Source organism: Lates calcarifer, linkage group LG12 (assembly GCF_001640805.2).
Source record: "Lates calcarifer isolate ASB-BC8 linkage group LG12, TLL_Latcal_v3, whole genome shotgun sequence".
Lineage (NCBI taxonomy): Eukaryota > Metazoa > Chordata > Actinopteri > Centropomidae > Lates > Lates calcarifer.
The window spans coordinates 4,167,498-4,194,334 of NC_066844.1; the positions used below are offsets into that span (position 1 = coordinate 4,167,498).

General features: G+C 43.7%; 2 protein-coding genes across 2 annotated transcripts; one reads left to right on the plus strand and one right to left on the minus strand.

The window, feature by feature from the left end:
• The first annotated feature begins 70 nt into the window (after nucleotides 1-70).
• On the plus strand, nucleotides 71-25,798 carry tasora (transcription activation suppressor a). Its single transcript, XM_051074602.1, is given in 31 exon segments — nucleotides 71-541; nucleotides 4,072-4,217; nucleotides 4,365-4,457; nucleotides 4,675-4,747; nucleotides 5,372-5,403; nucleotides 5,405-5,464; nucleotides 6,058-6,189; nucleotides 6,429-6,559; nucleotides 6,924-6,955; nucleotides 7,122-7,227; nucleotides 7,432-7,535; nucleotides 7,717-7,820; nucleotides 8,529-8,601; nucleotides 8,918-8,992; nucleotides 9,261-9,457; nucleotides 10,161-10,214; nucleotides 10,438-10,728; nucleotides 10,838-11,027; nucleotides 11,598-11,752; nucleotides 12,847-12,859; nucleotides 13,864-14,376; nucleotides 14,750-15,009; nucleotides 15,295-15,417; nucleotides 15,869-16,117; nucleotides 16,270-16,392; nucleotides 20,687-20,846; nucleotides 21,063-21,171; nucleotides 21,352-21,530; nucleotides 21,617-21,766; nucleotides 22,473-23,256; nucleotides 23,603-25,798. Coding segments are annotated over 31 exon segments (5,265 nt in total). The 5' UTR covers nucleotides 71-261; the 3' UTR covers nucleotides 23,877-25,798.
• LOC108874790 (golgin subfamily A member 6-like protein 6) lies at nucleotides 17,840-20,044 on the minus strand. Its single transcript, XM_018663332.2, has 2 exons — nucleotides 18,719-20,044; nucleotides 17,840-18,612 (listed from the first exon to the last, which is right to left on the minus strand). The coding sequence occupies exons 1-2, from the start codon at nucleotides 19,868-19,870 to the stop codon at nucleotides 18,322-18,324; spliced, it is 1,443 nt and encodes a 480-aa protein (XP_018518848.2). The 5' UTR covers nucleotides 19,871-20,044; the 3' UTR covers nucleotides 17,840-18,321.
• Nucleotides 25,799-26,837: the final 1,039 nt, after the last annotated feature.

The following is a 26,837-nucleotide window of genomic DNA, read 5'->3' on the forward strand; positions in this document are numbered from 1 at the left end:
TATCGAGCCTCTTGAGACTGTAGGTGGTAATAATTTCCACCAGGTGGCAGTAGAGCAACATTTAGTTCACCACCTGCAGTTAAATGTCAATGAAGAAGACCGCTGCTCTCAGGAAACATGGCGCGGGTTGTGTGTAGGTTCGAGTCCCTGCGCTGCTGCGGGAACCTGAGGTAACAGTGGTGTCATCCCAGGGCTCTACCGTGACAGTGACGGAGAGACGGTTAGAAAGGGAGGCGTCGGTCTCGTAGGGGGAATCCGACAATGGACGAAATCCTGGCTCGGGGGGTGGCAGCGCGTCCGAGAAGAATGTCTGCTGTTACTGCCGCGGAGGTTGGAGCTAACGTTAGCCTGCAAGATGGCGAGGTAACCGAGGTGGTCGATGGGCAGCCTCCGAGAGAAACTCACATTGGTCCGGAGAGAATCGGCGCTGCCGGAGGGAGGATGGAGAGGAGCAACTCGGCACCCCAAGTGGTCCACCAGAGGCATATGCCGAAGGAGCCGAACAAGTTCCATATACCGAGGAAAACCAGGGAGAACAGAGGTGGGTTGGTCCGCGATCTTTTCTTCAATTCAGTTAAATTAGTACAGCATTAGTAAAGTACAGCAGCTAAAAGTTGTACATGTCTATTTAACACCATGTTTAGACATAATTTGTTTCGCGCCTCAGTCGTTGCCTTGCAGTTACCTGTCCTTTAAAGTTGCGGTGTAATGGGAACGATCCATTATCGGACAGTTAAATGTCCATTATCGGACATGTCAATTTCTCACCTGTTTTGTTGCGTTAGCCACAGGTGCAGGGCTCAGTGTCACTTATATTCACCAATACACATGACATACATTTAACTCAGCTTCCGTATATACTCATTATAATGTGTAAAAGAAAAAAAGCTTTTTTACAAGTTACGATTTGTTTGAGGGTGTTAGCTAGCAGTTAGCGAGCTAACGTTATTTACGTGCGCGTAAGTTACCATGTAATGTCTATCAAACTAGTTGTAGTTTTGTGTAAGTGAAGGTGGTTATGAATCTCCATTGTGTTATCGCTCATCTAGAACTTAATTTCAGGTCTGTGTTTACGTTAGCGAGTCAGTTATTGAGATTAGCTGACGAGGTGTCGTCCTCCTCGATTTGTTTACATTTTACTTGGTTGGGTGGCGTGTGTGTGCTTGTACACGGTGCGTCACCTTTGTTGCTTTCCTGTTGAAACTGACATCATAACGACACTAAAATTATTTAAAAATGGTCTATCTTTTGACCGAGTCAGTTAGCAGGAGTTATAATCTTTTATTATAATATCAGAATGGGGAAAAGTTGTGACAGTTTACTGAGTGTGGTGCAAAAAACTAAATACATCCAGTGAGCAGCAGATCTGTGGATGGAAACACCTTGTTGATGAGAGAGGTCAGACTGGGCAAGGTCAGACTTGACTGATGGAGCTGGCAGAAAGGCTCAGGTACCTGGGGAATGAACCTTGTGGCAGATGGTCTATAACAGTCCACTTTAGGTTCCACTGAACAGAAACTTGGGGCTCAGGCTCAGCAAAAGTGGACAGTTGAAGCTTCATGATAGTTTTCCCCCTTTATTTGTTTTCCTCTTCACTGTAGCCTGAGCCCAGAGTTATCCCCAACGCCAGCAGGTCATTTTTTGCTAACCCTAACTCAACCATATCCTAACCTAAACCCTCACCCCAACGACAGAGGACGACTGTACCTGACACACCATCTGAAGGAGATGATCAAACTATTGGTAGGGGAAACAGAGCTTGAGGGGCACTCCACTGACATCAACATCAGATGTAGAACTGAAACTAGAAGTCAGTGAATCGATAAGTTCTGCAAAGTATTTTTTTCAGAATCTTCTGATGTTTCAATGAAAAAAACAATTAATGTTTAAATAAAAAAAATAACAGACAAGTTAATCAATGGTCAAAATAATAATAAGAATTAGTTGCAGTAGTTTTGTCAAGTCTGAGACATTAACCCAGCTGATGTTGTAACAATGTCCTCATCTTTGGAGGCATGCAAATGAGGACTGTGTTACAAACTGCAGAAGTGGAGTTATGTTGGTTGTAATCAGAGAGGGAGGATCTAAAAGCTCAAATATACTCCACAACTGACACGTATGCACACATGGTTCTTGTTATTCATTGGATGTTCATATAGACAGATGTCGGTCATAAATTTTGGGCTGCATGCAAAAATCAGCAGAGATATACCAGACACAGAAAGTGCTATTTGAGCTGATTGAAGATGCTACTGACTTGGAAATGTAGGATCCAGTGTTCATTCATTTGTCCCATTCTTGTGAACGTGATATCCTACTAATGCCTTGAGGCAATTTCTTCAGATTTGGCACTAACATTCACTTGGACTCAAAGATGAACTGATTAGATTTTGGTGGTCAAAGCTCAAGTGTCAAGGTCACTGGGACCTCATGTCTGTAGGATAAAATAGGATAAAATGATGACGTGATGACATTTTATTTACAAAAGGTTCAAAGGTCAGCTTCACTGTGAGATCATCATGCTCTGCAAGAACACTTCTCTGGCCATTAGCTCAGGAATGCAAGGAGATTGTGACTATGTGTCATATTTTATTAAATTCCTTCAAAGTCTTCACTACATATTTTATATGAGGCTGGACAGACATGGATGTAGACTTTCACATTACTGGTTGGCAGAGGTGTATAACCACAGGGTGGCAATTCTAGTTATCCTTTTTTCTTAAAGGATAACTCAGGTATTTTTGAACCTGGGCATTATTTTTGCTTTTGTTTTTGGGTGTAAATGATTGATAGGGACAAAAATATGTGCCATTGGTGCAGTATTCATTGAGCAAGAATGGTATATCTGATAAAATTACTATTCTAGAGATGTAGGGATATTTCTTGTTAAACAAGAAGCAACTCTTTAATAAAAAGGTCGATAAGCTCTATAACAATCTGAGCCTGTCAGTCATAAAAACAGACACTTTACTGGATGTGCTCTGATGTGGACAATTGCCCATTGGATTACACTGCAGCAATTGTTTGCGGTGACCAGGAACACTGTAACCGAAGACAGTTTGTCCCTGTCAATCATTTACACCCAAAACATGGGACAAAAGGGCCCAGGTTCAAAAATACTGGAATCATTCTTAAACCATGTCATGTTTGTACCTATTTTGTAATTTGAAATTTAAATATTTTTTTATCCCATGTTTATCATTGGAAATGACAATAAAGGTGCACTTAAACCTCATTCTATAAGTCCTCCAGTGTTATACTTAAGGCACACACATATTTCATGTGCTTATTTTACCACAGCAACTGGTAAAATAAGCACATCTTGATTAATTCTTTTGTTAAATGTGGTTGCACATCGACAGCACTTTTATCAGGTGTTTGATGTTCCACCTGAGCCCTCCCCTCCACACAAAGGGAGGCAGCAGCTGCAGGTTCTTTAGTCTCCTGAGAATCTGGCACATTTGGCACAAAAAATGCTGTGCGGGTCCTGGTATAAATGAGGTGTCAAACCATTATTTTTGTGGGCTCCCCAGCTGCTCAAACCTTCTGTTTGGGTGTGGCACACCTGAGAGGTGTTGAATGTTGCTTAAAGGTTTGGCAGTACTGGGACATTTATAGCACCTATCAAATAAAAAACGATTAAAACTGAAAACTATAAATGAGCTCATGTTAATGTCTTTATTTGTCTGGAGACCATTTGGGATAAAGGTGGAAAACTGTAGCTTTATAGTGTTGTCTGTCTAATGGCAAATACTGGTGTGACCTAAATTGAAAGCTAGTTCAGCTACTTCAGTTTGCTGTTTTTTCCTTGTTAGTTCCATTTAAGGGAAATCGTAATGCTGCAGTGGTGACATGTTGAACAATAGTGTGCCTCCAAATTTTGTCATTGGTTTGTGCTCAGTCCTTTCCTGTTTCAACAGCAAAATGTCCCAGTGCACAAAGACAAGACCAGGTCACTGTGACGTGTACAGCTCTGTTAGAGCCCAAAGGATAATGTGTGATTATTAGTGAAAAAGTGGTAAATGGTGATTAAATTCCCCTTTCTTTCTTTCCTGTTTCTCTGTTTTGCAGCTCTCTTCCAGTATGTTTCTACTGAGTCCAGGGAGTTTGAGGACATGATGACCATCTTGACCTCCACTTACATTGACACTGGCTCTGCCGGCTGCTTCACCTACAGCAAACCTCGCCTCGTCCACAGTGAGCCACTGGAGAAAGAGGTGAGTGGTGGATGCCTGGAGCGAGATTTGTATCCCAATTGAGGCATCTAGAAAAGACCTTTCAGGCAAACTGTTGCCATGTTTAGTATGACCGGGTGAACTACTCCTTTGTTCATGGATTGATTGTGTGTGCACGCTGTGTTTCAGTTTGTGGAGAAGAGGAAGGAGATGAAAGCGGACGGGAGGACGGATAAGGAGCTGGAGGAGAGCTACGGTTTCCTGTTGGCCGATACCAGCAAGGTGAGATTAACGCTGAATTGTTCTGTTATTGTTGTCTAATGGGACAAGAAGGCGATAACTGAGCAGTTTTTGTAATTTATCACAACCCATAGTGATTTTGTTCTGGTCAACATATTTACAATAACCGCTCAATCCGTTAATCGTTTAATATCTAATAATGAGCCTTATTCTTTCAAATTAAAAGTTTTTATTTTCCTGAATCGTTTCTCTGTTGTAGCTGCCTATGCTCTGTGAGAAGGGGCTGTGTGTGGGTCAGAGTTGGATCACAGTGCTGGGAAACCCCTGTAAAGGTAAGAGTGAATGGATGCATACTGACACATACATAGAAAATAACATGAAATTTGTTGATGACTTAGAAACCCTCTGTCTGTAGAAAGGCTGTGTGGGAATAAACCCTCTCATGGATTATTAGGACAATACTCTACTGTAGGAAGCAGTTCTGTATATTCCTGTTAGAATGGTGAGAAAAAGGAAAGTAGTAAAAGAAGGCAGACTGGTTGGTCAGAGGTTCATCTTACAGCAAAATAATGAACAAAACCTTTGAAGAAAAGAGGAAGACAGTGGCTTCATATGATGGAAAACCAGCACAGTCTCCAGACCTGAACCCCATTTGGCTGGTTTGGGATGAACTGGACACTGAACGTGAACTTCTGCAGCAGTGACTTTCCAAACAAGATTTCTTTTTCATCGCAGAAAGAACACCACAAGTGTGTTCAGCTGATTAAATTTAATTTTAATTAAGATTATTTTTTTCACAGGGACATCAGTAAATTTCAGGTACAACTGGAAAAATGGAAGTTTTCTAAAACGTTTGACTGTTAGTGTATCAATGTAAATCAGTGTTTGGTGGAAAGAAAACAACCTGTGAGCCTCATTTTGCTCTCCTTGTGTGTGATGTGTGTGTCTGTCTCTAGGAGTCTATCTGTCCAGATACTCAGACCTGCTACCAGGTTAATCCCTTAACCCCAGGAGCCACAGGGGAGATCATCATCTTCAAAGTGATGAAGGTAAATCAGCTGGCCAGGGGTCAACATCATCATCACTGCCTCGGTCAGCTCACCTGTTAGAGGCAGGAAACATGTTGTACCTGTTCTCCTTTGCTTTTGTTTTTGCTTTGTTGAAACACAAGAGTTTGTTTGGTTCAGTGTCGGAGCTTTGAATTGGTAATCAGATACAGTGTGAAATTAATTTTCAGTTTCTGTTGACTTATGAACTGGTTTTGCAGTTTCTGTCATCTGTGACAGATGTTGTTTGTGATAACAAGCAGCAACAGAAAGATGGGATTTAGTGAGAGCCTTTGTAACCGAGTTTAAACAAATTTTCCCCCAGGTTGAAACATGCACTGGAGATGTACTTTAGCCAGTACTACAAAATGTCCAACACATTAATGGACTATATAGTCAATAATAAACACAGCCAAGGACTGACTCTGCTGGAACTGTTGCTCTGCAGTTGTGATATTGGTAGATATTGATATTGGTTGATAATGGCTGAGCCTGGTTTCAGTTTCAAATCTTTTGTTTTCTGTACTCAGTGTAGTGATAATGAAATGATAATAACCAGTTTATGGCTGTTGAGGTTTCTCTCTTTTTGGTTTCAGGGAAAAGTGAAGAGCATCTACGAAAACATGAAGAACATTCTAGATCCGACGCCTCGCTTTGACAGCCACATCTCCAAGAACGCCAGCAAAGTCACCTCGCTCAACTCCTACCGCGCCTTTGAACTCACACAGGTAAATTAACACACACAGGAAAAACATCTGTGAAACTACAGGCCCAGAACAATCTTACATAAACAGAAAGGGACAAGTTATCACATTATTACACTTTGATTTTAATGCAGGTGTAGAGTGAAAATCATTGTTTAAAATCCAAAACACACTGGTAAAATATTTCTTTAATTTAAAGTCGAGTTGTCCTTTAAAGAAGTAAAGCTCTGCTTTCAATGCTGTCATTACGTTGTTTATTGCAGCAATACTTCTATGAGTATACATTTGATGAATTGCGGCAGCGGCCTCGCCAGGTTTGTCCGTGCGCCGTCATCTCCTTCCACTTTAAAGGAAAGGACTCTCCACTTCCCAGCAAACCTCTGGCCCCCATCAGGTACGGAGATCTGGAATGACAGAAAATCAACTTTATGTTATTTGAAAGCCATCATGGCTGACACTAGAAACAGAATACTCACTTGCAGCTTTTAAAGGATACTAAGTTTGGCCAATTATTCTCACTCACTCTGACTCTGCAACAATAATGTAACAGGCAAAATGCCATACTGTGGTGAAATAAAACAGCTTTCTTCAAGGTACAAAAAAACAAAGAAACATATTCAGGAAATGGATTATTATAATGTTCTTGGCAGGATTGAAAACTATACAGGAATTCTTATAAAATAAGCACACAAAATTATACTGTTGATCTCCGCACATCTGAATTGACAGCTTCTCTATCTGCTGTGTTTGATGAACAGGTTGAACAGTCAGTCTGCAGAGGGGAGTAAAGGTGAGCACTGGTCCCTGTTTTCCACTTAATCACACCAGATCTTAAAGAATATAGTTCACACTTCCAGCTCAAATATAGGACATAATAGGAAGTCCTCCTTTTCCTGTCTTTCCCTGAATCTGACGCTAATGACCCGACACTCTCTCTTTTGCTCTCTCTCACTCAGAGCGAGCTCAGTTCACAGTGTGGACTGGAGATTTGGTTAAAGGCGACCAGGTTCTCTTCCAGATCTCCCTTCGCTCCTACTCTCCTCCCTTACTGCCCCACAGACTGTGAGTATTCACCTGATTCTCTTCACTGTTTCAGCAAAGTTTCTCCCAACATCTCCCATTGTCTTTAGTGCAGAAATGAACTGGCTTAAAAATCTGTCAGACGGCCAAGAATCACAGCTGTCGGGGATCAGTGGGTTCAAAAAGGCAGGCTGAAAAATGCTACACAAGCTACATAAACTCTGTGTGTATCTCGCTGTTTTTCAGACCAGAGAAGTTGAAAGTTGATTGTTTGATGAGACTTGACCAGGTGACCAAGCTCGTCCCCGCCGGCCTGTTCTCCTTCAACCTCTACAACAGCAGCCAAGAGGGTGAAGTCAAATTAACCTTCAGACTGAAGGCCGTTAAATCAGAATTTCTGAAACCATCACCATAACCAAAAAATGTGTTATTGTTGTATTGTTTGAATATTGGAAACTGGAAAAGGATTTGGTCTGTCTGTGTGTGTGTCGGTGTGTGTCTGTGTGTGTCTGTGGGCGTCTGTGTGTGTAGTTGTGAAGAGCGGGCATTACTGCAGTCTTCTGGAGGTGGTTGACAAAAGTCGGTCAACGACCAGCATCACCAAACTGCTGCAGGAGCTGGAGATAAAGAGAGTGGTGGGTTGTGCGTTCTTTAATATTATAAATAAAGTTTATTGTGCTGAGTTCACTGGTTGCTGATGCATTAAAGGGCAGCTACACTATATAGAATTAACAGGATCTCATGTACAATGCAGACAAGACAAACTCAACACTTCCTGCTCAGATATTTACGTCTTCTCTATCTATTGTTAATTCCTTAATGGATTTTAATATGGCCTCTCTATTGTTTGTTTTCGCTTTTATTTGTTTGTGCTAGCCATTATTTAAATTATGTTCGTCGTGCTTTTTTCTGTCACAGCTGACTCTTCACTGCAGATATTCACTGCACACAAAGCAATCACAGTGCTGTTCTTGTTTGTGGTGCCCTGAGCTCCCAAATACTATCAGAACAGGAAATAAGTTCTTCCCAAAGAACACCTCCTCTTACACTCTAACATACCTAACTAGTGTTTATCTCCTTGCGTCTTATTGAACAGATTTAGTCCTTATTTCTTACTTCTTCTCTCCAATTTCTTCTACTGCACTGAAGCTTTAGTGTTGTAAGTCTTTTGAGTCACTTTGGATACACACATCTGCCTGGCAGTAAGCTAAAAAGTACTGCTTTTAGTGTCATGAAAGGCTGGAGGAAAGTAAGACAGAAGAAAAGAGGAATGAAGGAAGGGAAAGGAACATAAGGGAATTGAATAAGAACTGTTGAACGAGAGTTTTCTGTTCCTCGCACAGGTTCTGGTGACTCCACTAACAGAGAGAGGATTTCTCTTTCTACTCTCCAGTGTTCAGATGGCCACACCTGCTGGTATGACACGTGCTTATACAGAAAAAAATTGCATAACAGTGAAGCTGATGGCCTTCTCATGCCTTTGTAGTTTTTATCGCTGCAAGTGGGGGGAGTGTATTATTCCATTTTACCACAGCCACATGCCAATAATCAAAAGAGTAAAAGTATTGTTTATTTATATTTGGGATAGTTTCTTTAAATGTAAATGTAGTGTTGTAAAGAAACTTTTTAATCCATGTGCATGTTCATGACTCCAGGTTAAGCAAGCCATAGCAAACAGTACAAATGTACAAAATACAGGGACTGCTTCTTAACGGTATTTTTGTATTTTCAGAGAGAGGAGAGAACTGGAAGAGGTGTCTTCAGGCCTTGTTTGTCTTCCCAGAGCACAGAGATGTGGCCAAATCCAGTGAGTAACACAGGGACTGTTAGGTTGGTGATCAAAAAACAATGAACTAAAATAGGTTTAAAGGCTTCACAGAGCTGAGTAACATCACACACAGTCAATTGACCCACTGTTGATATAAATGATAATGATTAGTGCAGCTTTAACTGGCACAAAGGAATCAGCCGAGAAGACTAAAACAACAGCTGCAGTAAATACAAACTGAAACTTTGACTTGGAAATTATCCTGATGATTTGAATATTGATGTTATTTTCCTATTTCTTCCTGTAGCATCAAGGTGTGCCTCCTCTCCCCGTGATGCCTCACAGCCGTTCACCTCCGGTGCCACAGTGATGCCACGTCTGAACCAATTTATCCCAGCATTGCATCATGCCCTTGTTAAGGCCCGTGCCAACCCCCCCCCTGAGCTGTCTGCTGGCGTGGAGCGCCAGGCAAGGGAATACCTCATCGGCCTGACTGATGGCAAGGTGTGAAACAACAGCTCTTTAAACTGTGTTTGTGTTTTCATTTTTTCCATCATCTTTGGATTTCACGAGTCTTCAGGAGGCACATACTAAATCCATGGGTGTTAATCTGCAGCTCCCACTCTTCTGGGAGGGTTTTTCTGCAATATGTTTAGAACCTGACTGCAGATAGAGATGTAGAGACACCCATAAACACACAGTGTTGTCATCTCTAGGGGATTTAGTGATTCTGAAACCACAATACAGACATCCTCAATCTCGTATTGCAATAGACGGAAGTAACTGATGTTTTCAGTATGAACATCAATGCAGAAACAACATGGCTATCAAGGAAAGTTTGTGAGTTAGGTCTACAGCTATGGGGCACATTTATTAAATTCAGTCTGACCACAAGCAGCGATGAAATGATAGTCACCTAATTGTAGTTATTATTTGGGTAATTCATAATTTCTTCCACCAGGACACCACAGGAGGCAGGGTGAGTATAGTTGAGGTATTTTTGCTTGGGTTCCATTAAAGGACCAGTGTGTAGGAATTAGTGGCATCTAGCAGTGAGAACACAGATTATACACAGATTATATTATATTCCATTTCTGTCAATAGGTCCCCGTAAATGTTACACACTGGTCCTTTAAACTACTCAGGGTTAAAATGACCATATGGATAATGGTAGTTTAAATTTTGTTAAAATGTTAACTTCATGCAGGAAGTAGCAGTCATTGAGACAGAGAGGCAGAGAGAGGGAGAGGCAGACAGACAGGTAAGAGTTTATATGCTGTAGTCAGGATTCCCATGGTCATGGAAACAGCTTGACAGTTTAAAAAGTGTTTTCCAGGCCTGGAGATGGTATAAGTAGAAAAGGGCATACATGTCCATAGTGGATCACTCAGACTCCGTGCGTAATGGTGCTTATAATCAGCGTTCCAGTCCATCCAGGTGTTGGATGGGCCAGTCAAGCACATCTTTCTGTCTTCACTGTCCAGGTTCGACAGTACCCCATGGGTGAGTACGACTCCAAGCTAGACGAACGAGGAAAGTTGTTTCCTGCTCCAAAACACCACCGGGTGAACATGGACGGCTACCTACGCTCCTACTTGTACAACCCCGCCCTCTACCTGCTGTCGGTGGCCCGGGCCAGGCAGATGGTGGAGGTGCACTGTGGTCCTGAGGAGTCACAGGAGGCGAAGGTCAGGAAGAGCTTTGGAGGCCAGAAAGAGTCGACGGGGAAGGAGGTGACAGGCAATACTAGAGACGGACAGAGCAACACTCAGAAGGTGAAAACTAATCGTATGGTGTAAAGAGCACAAAAGTCCTTATTTGTTTTTGTCATGTTGACTTTTCAAGCCACGATGACCTAAAATGTTTGTTCTCTGTCACTCACAGATGCAGCAGCTGATAGACCTGGTTTTGACCTGTAAGAGGAACGCAGAAAATGAGGTAAAGAGGGAGGAAGGAGGAGATGCTGGGCTGACGGCGCCAGGGAGGAAGAGGAGGCGGGAACAGGAGACGGCAGAGAGGGCGCTTAAATTCCTGAAGGCATCGCAGGAACATGGAAGCCACGACAAGATTCCAGGTGAGAGGACAGAGAGGCTGTGGCTCCCTGGGTTATGGTCTTTTTATGCAACTTTGTGTGCATTTGCTTTGGCTCTGAAGTTTGTTTTTGCTTTCCATTCTGCCTGAACTCACCCCAAGAGATTCTTTCCTCTTATTGTCGGTGTATTTAATCTGTGTTGTTTACTGACATGTTTTCTTCTTGCATTTTGCTCCTAGTTGAGGGAAGTCAAATCCCTGAATCGCCTGGTTCTCTTGCGTCTGTGATTGGCTCAGTGGGTTTGAGAGATATTGATCTGAGGGAAGATGGATCTGAGCTAGCTGCCAAACTTATCAGCCTACTGACAGGTGACTCAATATTGACACTATCTTCTACACAACATACAGTAACCACTATACCGCATGTAGAAGTCTCAACTTTTCATTGATACTGTCTCTCTTCTTTTCTACTCTTTTGTTCAGCCAATATTTGTATTCTCCTAATCACTGCAAAACAGCCCTGTCTTTTACAGGAGAAATTTACAAGGAGCTTGTACAATGTCATGTAATAATTTGATAACAGCATTTTGTCTTAATCTATCAAAACAAACAGGCCTCAACCAGGCTGCCAGTGGAATGGCCAGTCAGAGCCTTTGTGAAGCGCCGGAGGAGGAGCAGAGGGAATCCTGTCCATTTGATAAGCTGGCCACCAGGCTGGGCCTGCCCACCAACTGTGACATCGACCTGAGAAAGCAGGAAGAACTGGAGGTAATTGTAAACATGTCTTTGTCTGACATTTTTAGCTCTATAATTTCTTTTCCACAAACCTTTGGTGTATAGATATATATACAGTGTTTTTGAAATATGCAATGTCACATAATTTTGGAACCATTTTTGTTACCATATCTGTGTACAAAAAATTGTAGTGTAAAAGTAGAGTAGATAATAAATTTAAAAAAAAAAAAAAAACACTCCAAAAGCTTAGAGACTAAGCTCCAGTCCACTGGGCACCAACTATAATCATGATGTAGGAAAAGACATTTAGTCAGGTTTAATGCTCACCATGATGATTTTACATTAATTCTGCTCAGGTGGTGCCCAGAACAGCTTGGGTGCTGCACCCAAGCCTTATAATAGCAGGGAAAACCCCAACATAGTGAGAACAGCTGCTTGTGGTTTAGCACAGTCACTTTTTGAGCCAGTGTTGCTTAATTTCCCTTGAGCTGTTTTGATAGTGTACAACAGGAACCCAGCAAGAACTACGGTGCTGTGGACATAAGCAGTGAAAGAATGAAATATCACACCGTTAATTATTTTAGTGTTCTGGCACTATCAGTTAATGGGCCTGCAACTTCTTGTTCCTGAAATCTCAGGGTTTGCTTTAATGATTAGTAGATTATAAATCAGCATTTTGATTAGAGATTAATTGTTTTAGACATTTTTGAAGTACAAAATGGCAAACTTAAAGCTGTAAAATCTGAGGATTTTATCATTTCCTGAATATCTTGTATTTTTGATTGGTGGTCAAATAAAGCAAGAAGTTTGAATACTTTTCTGAACTAGTGTGTGTAAATGACTAATGGTGATTGGCTGTAGAGGCAGTTCATGAGACAATAAAAATACTTTATTCTTCACTACATTTTAGAATACCCTCCCTGATTGTCATTCTTTAATTGAAATACCCAAGGGTGCTCTTGTTTGCACACAGTAAATATCTAGAGAGAATATGAATATTGTATCAACTGGTATTTGAGTATCAACTCATCGGCACTAGAGAAGAACTTAAGTTTTCCGTGACGGGAGAGGGTGAGATTAACAAAGTGTGTGGTTTTGTTTGTGTGTCTCTTTGCGTGTGTGTGTAGGAGCAGATGGCGGGTAGTGTGAGTAGTTTGGAGGGATTCAGTCCCAGCTCCCACAGCGGGGAAATGAATCACCACGGAGCAGCAGGCAGAGGAGGAGGGGGAGGAGGAGGAGGAGGAGGGCTGGGGAGGAGAGCAGGAGGATATGAAGAGGAGGAGGAAGAGGGGGAGATCCCATGGGTCCTCATCCCCATAACAGGTCTGTATGTATGAGTTAAATTAGATTCATGCTTGAAGTTTCTCACTTATAGAGTTGTTATCCAGGCTGTTACAAAAAGTCAGTTTCTTTATTGGCATAACTGAGATGTACCACAGTACCAGATTTGGTGGATCGCGAGAAAGTCACAAGTTGATTTCTTAGGAGAATACATTTTAGACAACATCCCTCTTGTACGTCTCTCATATAAAGCACATCATGGAGGGATGGGCCTTTCTCACAGCAGACGTTTTGACTTGTCATAGAAAGAAAAACACAGGCTGTCATGACATCTGTGAATATGCACAATTTCCTGTAGTTGTGAAAAAGGAAGCTTTTTTTAATGCAGTTTTTGGGTGGTTGCAGACTTTTTTCCAAAAATATATCTCATGTTAATAATGTGACAGACATTATCAGACCAAGTCCTGGGAGCATTTCTAAATACACATGGTCCTCCTCTGAAAGTATAAAGAATCAGTCCTCTCAGTCCTCTCAGTATAAAAAGTGATAAGGAATAAGATTTTGAATTTGGAACTGCTAAGCCATCATTAAATTTCCCCTCCTTAAAGTAGATAGTTTTACCTTATAGTTGGTTCCCCTTTCGTGAAAACTGGGAGACCAGTTTATGTAAAGAATCTCAGTAGCAATCAAATAGTGGGATGGGAAAGATGTTGGAGAATAAATCAGCTCCAGGGACAAGATTGAAATTGTGTTGAAATGTTAGACAATTTGTAGAGCCATCATTGTCAACACTGGCCCATGTTAAATTCTGTTTTCACCATGTAAAAGATAACACTAAAGTTTGATATGAACTCTGTCTGCAGGCCTGTGTTCTGAGAGGTACACTCAGAGAGACAGAAACATCCCTCAGGACCCTCGCTTCCAGCACCTCACCACAGCATCAAGCATCACCACGCCAACCAAATCCCCCAGGAAGAGCCCCACCCTGTCTCCTGAGCCCAGCCCTCCTACATCCCCCTTCCAGTGCCTGTCCCCTGAGCCTAGCCCCCCTCTCTCCCCCTCCCAATGCCCATCACCTGACCCCAGCCCTCCCCTTTCACCCTCCCAATGCCCGTCTCCAGAGCCCAGTCCACCTCTTTCCCCGTCTCAGTGCCCTTCCCCGGTGCCCAGTCCTCCCCCATCTCCCTCTCAGTGCCCATCTCCACAGCCCAGTCCTCCCTCTACTCCTCTCTACTGCCCGTCTCCTCAGCCCAGCCCTCCTCCCTCCCCGTCTCGGTGCCAGTCCCTGGAGCCTAATGAGCGCAATCCACTTAACAAGAGCAACAGTGGTGCTAACGAGGAGCGTTTAGCCTCCACAGCCTCCAGAGAGTTTGCAGGTAATCTGAGTTGGTTTCAGGTCAAGTTTTATGTTTTGACTTCTATTCTCTCTTCCTTTTCTTTATTTTGACTGATACAGATTTTGGTCTATTCACGGTTTCCAAATCAAAATTTGAAAAAAGAAACAAGTTTATTTCCTGTCACATTGTTCACCTAACCAGAAGCTCACAGAAAGCAGATTTGGAGCGAAGATTGATTCTGTGATTTTTAGGAAACCTTAGTGCCTTTGAACACCACCTAATAAGCTCATTATTTGAGTTGGGCTTGCTGTCTTGGCCACATTTTATGTTATGCCACAGCAATCACAAGTTTTGTGGTTGCATTTCTTGATTATTTCTTTACATTTCACCATGTCTGATGTGTCCCCTGCAGGAATGTCCAAAGACAGACAAGAGAAACCTCAGGGGAAAGAAAAGAAGAATGAAGAGCCATCCATTTTTGCATCCATCCAGCCATCTATCCCTCCAGCTCCAGAGAGGAGGACAAACTCCTCACCACCACCCTCTGAACAAGGGAAGGAGGATGCAGTACTTCTGGAAAAGGAAACTGTTCAGAAAATGCAAAAACAAAGGGAAGAAGAAGCCACAGAGCGTAAGCAAGATGAAGAGGAGGTGGTGGACATGATATGTGAGGTAGCTGATGAAAAGGAGCAAAAGGGAGATGCGAATGAACTGGTCTCCTCACCTCCTGCACGTCCTCTCAGAGATATTGACAGAATTGTGGATAAACATCTAGGTGACTTTTCCTCTGAGATACAGCTCCTCCTGCAGGAGGAGAGCATTCACTACAGCTTCCCACAATCCCCACACTCTACTTCAAACATAGAAACCACTGCACCTGAGGACACTTTCCCACACCCCTCAATATCTCAGTTTTCACAGTATGTGTCTTTTTACAACCCCTGTCCCCCTGTCCAGGATTACATTAGCTCTCTACAGGACAGCATTAACAGCATGTTAACAGAGTTTTCCAACAGCTGGCCAAGCCACAGTGCTGACACCAGGCGGACTGATGATGCTGATGCCACGTTAGCTAACAAAGTAAGTGCTTTCGTGGCCAGGATCCGAGCAGCTAATTCTACAACAGGCAGAGATGATGAGGTTTCTGCTCCCTGTGGTGAACTGTCAGCTGCTGATGTGAATGCTTCAGTCAGTCAAACTCCTGTGCTCTCCAGAGCAGGTGAAGTGTGGCAGCCAGATGCAATCACTAGACCGTTTCCTGATGCTAATCCCCCAACGTCTCATGTCACTTTATCTGTTCCTACCTCTGCATCTGGTTCTGTCTACAAGCCTACTGACACTGCAGTCCTCCGTCCTCCTCTTAACAAGTCGCCACAGTCCCACTGGAAACCACAGAGCCACACTTTAGAGGCCAACAGGACAGTAGATCATAATGTCAGACAAACACAAGACAATAGCATTACCAAGACTGTACATTGTCCAACTGATGTAGAAGGTGGGACTAGTCTCACAGGGTCAAACTCTGACTTGACCCTCCCAGGGTTCAGCAGTGTCTCTAAGCCCTCGGCAGAGCCTTCACACTCCTCTGAGCCGGTCTCCAGCTCGGCCATTGGCGTCGATCCCCGCTCCTCCAGCCACGGCTCTGAGCTCCCTGATCAGCCAGCTGCAGCCAGAGGTGTTCAACAGTCTGGTGGAGATCATCAAGGACGTCAGGAAGAACTCCCTGCAGTTCTACCTCCACAGCACCGAGCCAGGGGACCAGGTCTATGAAGATGTCAAGGTAACTTCATGGTCTTCACAGTCCATAAAGACAAACCCATAGTATGTTAATCGGACTGAGGGGATCATTAGAAACGGATGAAAACTATTTGACATCGAGCTTTACTTTGATCAAGTATCTTCTGTGTGTGGGTGTGTGTACTCTTGTTGCAGGAACACTTGTTGAAGCAGGGTAACGTGGAGCAGAGTCCTGTGGACTTTCTGAACCAAGAAAGCTCTGACAACAGACTGCTGGTCGTCATTAAGAACAAAGACATAGCTGGACACATACACAAGGTAATGATCAGTTTAACAACTTGTTCCTGTTCGTCAGGGTGGATCTGTACAGATCCAGATCTTAAGTAAACAAAGTCACTGTTGATCTGAAGGCTACAGGTATGAGTATCACCTGGTGGGTACAGTTAGCTTCTTTGATCTTCTTGTTTTGCTAATCCTCTGATCTCTGCAGGTTAACTGCTCTGTAGATGTACAGTTTCAGTTCTGTGCTTCACTTGTAGGTCCACTGTAAATTCTGTGTTACTTGGTCTGACTTGACAGGCAGAATGCAGTTTATTTATCCTCTAAGACTCTGGATGAGAGGCGGCCAACCTCTTTTTTTTTTTAGCATATTTGTCCTTGTGCTTGCTCACAAGCTTCACCACCTGTCATGCCAGATATTCAAATTGTTTGGTCCTCGGTAGCTGTCACTTCACAAATCAACAAACAAACTGTAGTGACTAACTCCGTTTGATACGCTTCAGAAGTGATGCCAGCCTTGTCACAGCTCTGCCAGATGTGGCCACTGACTAATTGACTTGAGCCCCTACAGGGACTGGCATAAAAGCTATGTCTGCATATGTGCAGGAGCCCCTAGGCACTGAGATCAGCTCTTTGTCTGCAGTAGTTTGCTCCTTTGCTGATAAGGTTTGTTTTGTGCAAGTTCCAGACGCACTAACTGGGGTACACACCTGGCAACACTTCATTATCACCTGGTGTGACCGGGTCGACGCCCCACTGTTCCCTGAGCAATGCAACTGTCTCTGGAGAGAATCCCCTCTGATATTTGTGGACAATATCAGAGGCTTTTGCAGACTCCAAGTGTTGATAAAAGTTGAACTTATGAATGTTTTATTTAGCAAGTATGGGTGTAATGATGCAATGTGGCACGATGCATCGCGATTCAGAAAATGTGGCGATACGCATCGTGACGCTAAAAAACTATATTGTGATGTGACTGATGAAGTGAGCGCTGTGTCCTGAAGTAATCCTTCACACTTCTGTGAGTAATTGCACTGTGCGCTATATGAAATAACACTGGTAAAAGAAGAATTAAAGTGAACAGATTTGAACTGCAATTTTCTCATCTTCCCACAGTCTCTGACAATATAATAGTGTCTGGTTGTTTCATATTCTGTTCAGTCAGACGTCTGTAGACAGCTCAATTTCCCAGTGACTGCTACTCAGCTGACAATCCCTCTCTCACTCTTCTTCCTCTCGCATAATTATTAGTTAATGTTTGTCAGACTCATCATCTGTAACAGCTGTAGTTAGTTTACAAATGAGGAGAACACTGTAAGAAACCAGGTTTTGTGGCAACAAGAGATTTGAGATAAGTGATTTCATTTTTGCAGCAGTTTACACTAAGAAGAAATAAATAAAAATTCAATCTTAAAGTAGCCCAGAGCCAGAATCTGAACCTCCATGTTGGTGATGTTGTGATGAATCTGCAATGAAACAGCTCAACTGAAGATGGAGTTAGAGCCAATTTTATTCATTTATTTAAAGGCAAAGTATTAATCAGTCAAATCAAGTATTGGATCAGAGCAGGTCTAGACTGTAGTCAGTGTTGTTTGGAGAGACCCAACAGTTCCCCCATGAGCAAGCCAGTGGCAACAGCGGCAAGGAAAAACTCCCTTTTAACAGGAAGAAACCTTGAACAGAACCTGACTCATGGTGGGCGGTCGTCTGCCTCGACCGGTCGGGGTGAGAGAGAGGGATAGAGGGGGTAGGGAGAGAGAGAGGAGAGGAATGGGGGAAAAAGAGAGGGTGGGTCGTGGGAGAGAGAGAAAGGGTGGGGAGTAGGAGGATGAGAGAAGGAGAGGTGTAGAGGGAGGGAGGAAGGAAGGGGGAGGGATGGAAGAGGAAGGTGGGGGTGGTGGGGTGGTGGATGGAGGATGGAGAGATCACTGCTGTTTGTCTGCAGCAGGTCTCTCCATCTCCCCGTTACTACTCCTCTTTCTGCTGGTCCACCTCCAGAACCCTCTTTTCTCCTGCAACCTCCTCTTCTTGTCCATCCTCAGTGTGAGGCTCTTCTTCCTTGCTGCTGCATTTTGACTTCTTTCTTCTCCAGAAGCCACGCTTTCTCTCCTTCTTTTCTTTCTTCTCCTTCTTATCAGCGTCTTCATCTTGAGCTGAAGAGTCTGGAGCCTCCTCCTCCAAGCTGCTGCTCTTCTTGCTCCTCTTCCTCCAGGAACCTCTTGTCTTCTTCTTCTTCTTCTTCTTCTTCAGTGCAAGTTCCTGGAAAGAAACAGACAGTATATTTAATGTTGAAAGACTAATTCTGAAACAAGCTGCTCTAATCCAAAGAGCCAAAGAAACATCTGAAGGTGAGGCAGCAGCACACCTGTAGCTGGATGTTTTGTATAATCAGGGACTTGACCTCCTCCTCTGCTTTGCAGACCTGCTTTGCCAGGGCATCCTCCTTCTCAGCCCACAACCTCTGCACCTCCTGCTGCCTCCTCTCCCAGCTCTGCTGCCTCTCCACAAGCTGCTTCTTGCAGTCTTCTTCCAGAGCATGGTGCTTCCTGATGGTCCTCCTCAGTTCTTCTCTCCTGAGGGTCAGGGTGGATGAAAGGACCTGGTTCTCCTCAGTGCGAGTTTTCACTTCCAGCATCAGCTCCCTGTGACACTGCTCCAGTTCAGCACTGCGCTGGGTCTCCTCCTCTAGGGCGGTCTTTACTTCCTTGTATTTGTTCACCCAGAGGTCTGTCTCCTCTCTCTGGGTGATGAGGCTCTGTCTAAGGGAAGACAGTTCCCTCTCCAGGCTCTGTTTCAGGAGAAGCTCCTTGTTGTGCTGCTCTTCCAGGGCGTCGTACCTGCTGATGCTCTGGTTCAGCTCGTTCTCTCTGAGGCCCAGCGTCGTTGAGAGAATCTGATTCTCCTCAGTGCAAGCTTGGATCTCACCCCTGATGGAGCTGATCTCTTTCAGGGTCAGCTGCCCCTGACACTGAAGGTCAGCGCTGCGCTGGGTCTCCTCCTCTAGGGCTGTCTTTACCTCCTTGTATTTGTTCACCCAGAGGTCTGTCTCCTCCTTCTGGGTGATGAGGCTCTCTTGGAGGGAAGACAGTTTCATCTCCTTCTTCTCTCTCTCGACAAACTCCTCCCTCAGCTTCTCCTCCAGACTGCTGCACCTTGTCAAGGCCTCATTTAGTTGTTTGTTCTTGAGGCAGAGCTGAGTTGAACTGAGGTGAAGCTCCTCGGTCTGATCTTTAAGGGTCTCTCGGAGTGATGAGAGCTCCCTGTGGTTCTCCAGGATCAACCCCTCCTTCTTCTTGAGAAGATCCTGGGTCTCTTTCGCAGCCTCTAGAGCCGTCTGCAGCTCTAATTTGGCTGCATGGAGCTCTTTTTGCAGCGTCTGGTCCGTGCGGCTGCTAAGCTGCTGCTTCAGAGCAGCGTTTTCAATGGCCAGCTCCATGTTGTGCTCCTCAGCTGAGAGGAGGGCTTGCCTCAGGCAGCGGGTGTCTGAGCTGGGAGGCGTTCCTGCTGGAAGGCACATTATGACTATAGCTGGATAACTGGATAGTGCTGCTGGTCTGCACTCTCCCAGATACCTGAAGACATTAACATACAACAAGTGTTTTACAAGAACTCAGTTACTTTAAGTAAATGTAGCCTCATTCTCCACAATCATCTAACATATACACAGCCCCACCACCACCCCCAGCATCCACCTGCAGCTCAAAGAGAAAACCTTACCCTTGGTCTCAAGTTATATCGTCTTTCCATATCGGCTGATGGAAAAGAAGATTGTTGCGTAGTCGTCGTGGGTGGTGTTGTACAGGTGTAGGTCAGTTGTTGGCGGTATTCAAACAGTGGCTGTTGAAGACTTGTCAGTACTGAACGTAGACACTAAGTGAGAGAAACTTAACTTCTTTGGGGGTTCAGAGAAGATAGTTCTAGAATGTTCCAACATACAGAGATCATCTAGAATCATCATCATAATCACATTAAAGACTGATTCTTTTTTAGAGTTCTGATCAGTTGCTATGGCAATGATATGGATTAGATTTAACTCTTATATGAATATATACAGATGTATACAAAAAGCACTTTAATGCACCAAACCAAACAAACAACCCCAAAGACAAACAGATAAACTAATACCACTGTAATGCAGCCACACATTGAAATGAGATGTGGCCCATTTTAAATGCAAAACAACAGAGGTTCCACTAAATCTAACAATAAAAACATCAACCAGTGAAAACATGAGCAAGAAATTATCTTTTGTGAATTACATGCCAGTGTAAAGATAAAAAGCCAAACTGACTAACAGGAGGTGTATTTATGTGTCTGTGTTTTTGTCTGTCAGATCCCAAACCTGGTGTCTGTGAAGCGACACCCCTCTGTTGTGTTTGTGGGAATCGATACACTGGATGACATCAGGAACAACAGCTACAATGAGCTCTTTGTGTCTGGAGGCTGCATCGTATCAGACGAGTTAGTCCTCAATCCAGACTTCATCACTCATGGTATGTCAGGGATTAAAATCCTATAACACGATCCAACAAAATGTAGTTTTAGGTCTAGTAAGAGAAAATTACATATTATAATAATGATAATATTGTGCTAGAAATATTTTTGGTAGTACTCCATCTTTTTGTGAAATATTAGACAAATGCATTACAGGCAGTGAACTGTAGTTATGTCTCAGTGGAAGTGTTGATTAATGAGATGTTGTTCTGCAGGTCGACTGGCTGCACTGCTAATGTTCCTGGAACAGCACAGTTCTCTGGAGAGTGTTTGGAGGTGGAAGATTCACTGCAAAACACACAAGAAATTAAAAGAACAAGCCAGGTACCGACTGTGTGTCTGCACTAGATGACAGCCAAGACTGTAACACAACACACAGAGTGGACTCACAGACACACTCTTGTTTCTAGCCTGGTTAAAGGTGCTCTATGTTAGTTTTTACTAGTGCTACATAGCTAACACTAGCATTAGCTTGTAATGTGTGTGTTTGTGTTTGGTTGTCAGGTTCAGAAGAGATGCAGCCAGCATACTGGACTTACTCTCAGTTTATCAGAAGCGGCAGATCGTTGAATTCCTCCCATATCATCACTGCGACATGATGAACCATCAGTCGCCTAACCTGGACTGTCTTATCGAGCTCCAGGCCCGATACACACAGTACCGACACACAGTCTTCCTGACTGGTGCGTAGCAGCACTGACCCTCCAGGTTGTTATTCAGCACCAGAGATTACGATACTGATGTTACTGATCTTGTTTCATTTACTCAGAGCATCGTTTGGAGAAGTTCGCTGCCTATTCCAGTTGTGGCATCATTGTGGCCGGTATTGATGAAATTCTGCACAGCTTCACCAGACTGGTCGGTTACCATGACATCAAAGACAAGCAGCCAATCATGGACGACCTGCTGGCAGCCAAAGGTCAGTTGTAGCAGATCTAAATTCCATTTAAATTAGAAAACATACACCTACATTGTGTTGCAGGTGTTGCTGTGATGCATCTTAAGCTAGCGAGTTAGAGAAGAGTAGGTGATAGACTCATTCCTCTGTGATGCGGTCCCTCTGGATCTCTGGTCGTGTGATTGAACAATACCAGGAGTGTTGGTTTGGAAGGAAGATGGACTAGCTAAGGTGGTACTTTGAGTTGCCTTGATAATCACTGATTGTAAAGCTGCATTTAGTGCTGTTGTTGGCATGAAATCAAAGTGATGATCCAGGTTAGATGTGAAAGATAAAGTGAGGAAACATGCTCTCGACTTCTGACTTCAGGTTGCAGCACAATGCGCAACCACCTAATCAAATATGTTGAGGTCAAATGAACATCTCCTCTATCTCACTATCTTTACTGACTCTCCTCTCCTCTGTTGTCTCTCCATCCCTTCTACTCTCTGTCATCCATGGTCTCTCCCCTCTTACTCTCTCCATCTTGTCTTCTGTCTCCTCTCTGCTCTACTGTCTCCATCTGCTTTACTCTCTCATCTGTTCTCTCTCCCCTCATTTTACTCTCTCCATCTGTTCTACTGTCTCTCTTCTCTTCCTACTGTCTCGCTCTGTTCTCCTGTCTTTCCATGTCTACTGCTGTCTCTCTCCTCATTGTATTTGTCTGACTGCTCTCCTCTGTTCTCAGGTCTCGATAGGCAGCTGAGTCACGGTGACTCTGTGTCGGGCTCTGAACGCTCTCCCTCTATCTTCCCAGAACACACCCATCCCCTCTCCTCTGGTGACCAACCCCAACACCTCCTCCAGCAGCCCAGCTCCGGCCTCCTCCCGCTCCCTCATCTCTCCGACCAGCTCGTCCCAGATGCCTCCTGCAAGGACGGTGTGCCGCAACCCTCAGACACAGACTTTGAGGTTCTTCGACTGGCCATCTCACACCTGAGGGCCGAGCGTCAGGCTCAGCTCCAGCAGCAGCGGTTTGACTCCCAGTCAGAGTTTAGCATCAACCCCCTCAAAAGTTTCCTTCCTAATCCCAGTCACAACACTCCTCCTGCAGGCCAGGGAGGACCCACTGAGTCGGCCCGTCTTACTCTTGGCAGGAAAGCAGTGGCAACTACTCTGGACTTAATTCACTCAGCTCTGCAGCCAGAGCTGGGGGAGGAGGGAAGGAAGGAGGACAGAGTGGAGGCTCCCACAGAGGGACAGAGGAGGGGAAGAAGTCTGGGAGGAGGAGAGCCTGGAGATGGTTGTCCAGCAGTGGGACTGGTAGGAGGAAATCAGGGTCCCAGCAATAATGACACATCTATTCCGCTGTCCAGTCAAAGCACAACAAGACCAAATGACCAGACAGACTCAACTGATGTCAGGAGAGAAAAAGTAGAACAACAAAAAGACTCTGTATTTCTTAAAGCAGCTCAACAGGGTGCAGCTTCCTTCAGTACCTCATCCTGTCCTGTAGAGGGCGACAGATCAAGGTAAATACAACAGTCTGGTTTGATTACTGCTCTCTGTCCACAGTTTAACAAACTCCTGGGCAGGTTTGTGTCTTCATCTAACATAATCCTGAAACATAATGTATGCTGGTTCATGTTGGCACTGGAAGTATATAACTTATTAGTTGATGTGAATAGACCTGAACTGATTTTAGAGTGAAAGAGCGAAAGACTGAAATGTTGACTGTTATCTGCACACTTCAGCTCTTATATATCATATCTTATATATCATAGAGTGTGTGAACAACGTGACCAAACATTTGTAAGACTTCAGAGTTCAGTTTGCCTTTATGTTGCTGCTGAACTTCATCATGTTTTCTCTTTGTAGAGATGCACAGCCGGGCCAGGAACAGCCAATAAGAAGAGAGGGAGCACTACTTGGAAACCGCACAGCTGGTGGCACCAAGGTAACCGAAAGTGTCACCATGGTAACAGGCCAGGAGAACAACCCAAATCCTGCTCCACTCCGACTCCCCCAACAACATCTGCAGCAGCAGCAGCATCAGCAGCAGCAGCGCATCAGCAGCGGGGCGCTGGCCTCCTTCATCGCCCCCACCTGTCCCAACTCCCTGGCCAGGCTCTCTCCATGGGTCCCATGCTGAGGCCCCAGCCGTCCCTGGGTGGGTTAAGGGGCCTCCTGGGACCCATGCCTGTCTGGCCAGGGGGGCTGGTATGGGGCTTCCCACAGGCCGGCAATGGTCCTGCACTTCTGGGGACGTACCACAACCCTGCAGGTCAGGGCAGCAGCAGGTACAGAGGGGGGCAAAGAGGAGGCTTTAATGGGATGTAGAGATCCAGTTAAGCTACAGCAGCTGATCAGCCCAGGTAACCTGCTCCATTGACCTCCACACACCTGCTGCAGCTCATGTCGCAGGTTTAAGGAGGGGAGGAAAACCCAGAACTAAAACTGTTATCACAGAGGGAGAGAGCTGAACCTCATTCTAGACAAATGAAGAAGTTGAAACACATCCCAAATACTAACAGGTGCTGGACTGAAGAAAATAGGAAGCAGGGGTGACAACACTGTGCATGCAGCTCCCAATGTTCATTATTGATCATCACAAAATTGAGGTGATGTCAAGCCCTGATCCAGGATCTGTCATAGTTCATATCACAGTCCTGGATCACTAACTCTGTCAGTCACTCAGAGGTTTATGCAGTTAGTTACAGGGAGATGCTCACAAAAATACAAACCACGAGGAACTGATTACTTCCTCTCTTTTGCTTTTATTTGATTAGAGTAGCGATACGGTCAGGAAATACAAGCAGAGAGATGAAGCAATATGAAATCCCACAAACCAGGGACACTGCTCTTATATGCATCTTAATCACTTGGCCCACTTGGTTTTGAACATGGAAAAGATTTGATGTCAGGCAAGTGCAAAGTAACAAAAAAAGTGACTTCATTCTGTCTTCCTTTCAAGTCCGTACAAGTGATGTGATATCAAAAATGGTGCAGGATTTTCTCCTCGCTCACTGGGTGGAGTGTTGCTTAGCAACAGCAGCCACTGGTGGTGTTAATGTTAAATATGCCCAACACTGATTCTCCTTTAACAGTAACTACAGTACTGTTCAAAATTCAGTCTGTACCAGGCTGTGTTTTGTACCCTTGAAGGATAGTTTGTAAAATGCACTTTGATCAGTTGACCTGTTGTCTCATCAAAAACAAGCTACTGTTGAAATTTTTTTTTATTAATGCAAAATCTAGTAAAGTAGAGCGTCGTGTTGAGCAGCTAATCACAACACTAGTGACTTAAATTAGTCATTGATTATCACAAAATAGTTGCCAATTACTCATTAATTTACTTTTACTTTTCATCGAAGATTATCAGCCATCCAGTGACGTTTGTCTTGTAACCAATTTTATGAACCTTTCTGTGACTGAAATGTCCAGGACCCAGGAGAATGCTGATCCAGGTCTTGGGTCAGGGCTCGGCAATGTTCCCAGCCACATAACTCTTCATCAGACAACCAGAAACTCTGTAGATAGCACTTTTGAAAGCCCCCAAAATGTATCCAGTATCACCTTGATTTAATGCTAATGAGCAGTATGCAGAGTGTGGACTCAGAAGTCGATGAACCTGAATAAGAACCGGCTGCTCTGCTGTTAACTACCTACTGAACTGTTGATCTCTTGGTACTTAACAATACAAAACATACTGAAGGAAAAGACTAGAACTCACTGTTCAGACGTGTGTGAGGAAACACTCTGCCACGTTTTCAGAAGTTTCATTTAATCTGACAACACCTCAAACGGAGAGAAACTGAAGAACTTAAAAAAAAAAAAACTGTAAATGAATAAGATGGAGAGACTGCCTTACACGTCTTCCAGTGGACACTCTTTATGTCTTGTTTTTTGTACTGAATGTTTGTTTACCCTGGGAGCCGTTTGTGGTTAGTTGTTGTTTAATGTAGGAAATGACTCAACAGACTGTAACAGACTGGTTTTAACTTAAAAAATCTTTTTTATGTTTCTTTTTTACCTCAGAAGGTTTTTGTATTAAACTTGCCTGCGTAAACCAGACAGTTCGCCTCATCATCTTCTTGGTGTCAGATTGAATTTAATGCGTGTGCAGTGGAGGTTTGAAGTCTCTACAAGGTGAGACAGGTTTGACTTTACTGTAAATTTATGTACGAGGGATGATTGAGAAGTTCATGGCCTAAGGTAGAAGGAGGTGAGTTCGTTGAGTGATTATGCAGAAATCAGTGGTTTTTCTGTTTCAGGTAATTTAAAATCACATCAGCTCTGTCTGAGAAAATGATCCACAGCAGCGATGATGTCAAGGTCAAAATGGCGACCACTGAGCTGCTCCTTCATCCTGGGGACGAGGTAGCAGTCTGAGGAGAGTTCAAATCCACATTCAGTGAATGACTGCATGAAGCCTCATGTTGTCCACTTTCTCAGACAGAGCTGATGTAACAAATTTATCAGTTAGGCCTCGATATGTTGGAGCTGTGTTTGACCTTTGGTCAAGAAAAACAACTATAAAGATGAAATCCAACTTAACTAATCTAAAACTTACCTTGGCCAGTGCTGGCAGTCCATAATTCATGGATCATTTTTCATTTCATGAAGACCTCATGACATTAACATTATTGTTGTCATGAAGCCTTCCCTGTGTAGCTCTGGCTTTATGCCTGAAAACTGATCTCGTCCCAGGTTTCAGAGTTTTTTTGCAGTTTATCCCTGGAAGTGGTCTGGTAGGACAGAAGACTCATCTGGAGATCTTTGAGGTCCCAGCAGCTGATGTCAGAGGAAAACCATCAGGAAAACCAGGTCAGTCAACATGTTTAAGCTCTTACTGTAATACACTGTGTGGTAACTAATGATTGTTTTGATTAGTTGTTTATCCTCTGACGATTTTCTTGATTGTTTAATCATTTTTTTCATCTATGAAATGTTAGAAAATGGTGAAAATAATCGCACAGGAGTAAAAATACCAGGAAATATTTACATTTAAGGAGTCAGAACCTGAGAATTATTGGCTTCTTTCTTCAACAATTCTCAAACTAGCTGCTGACTCATTTTCTGTTGAATGATTTATTGATCGATCAACTTATTG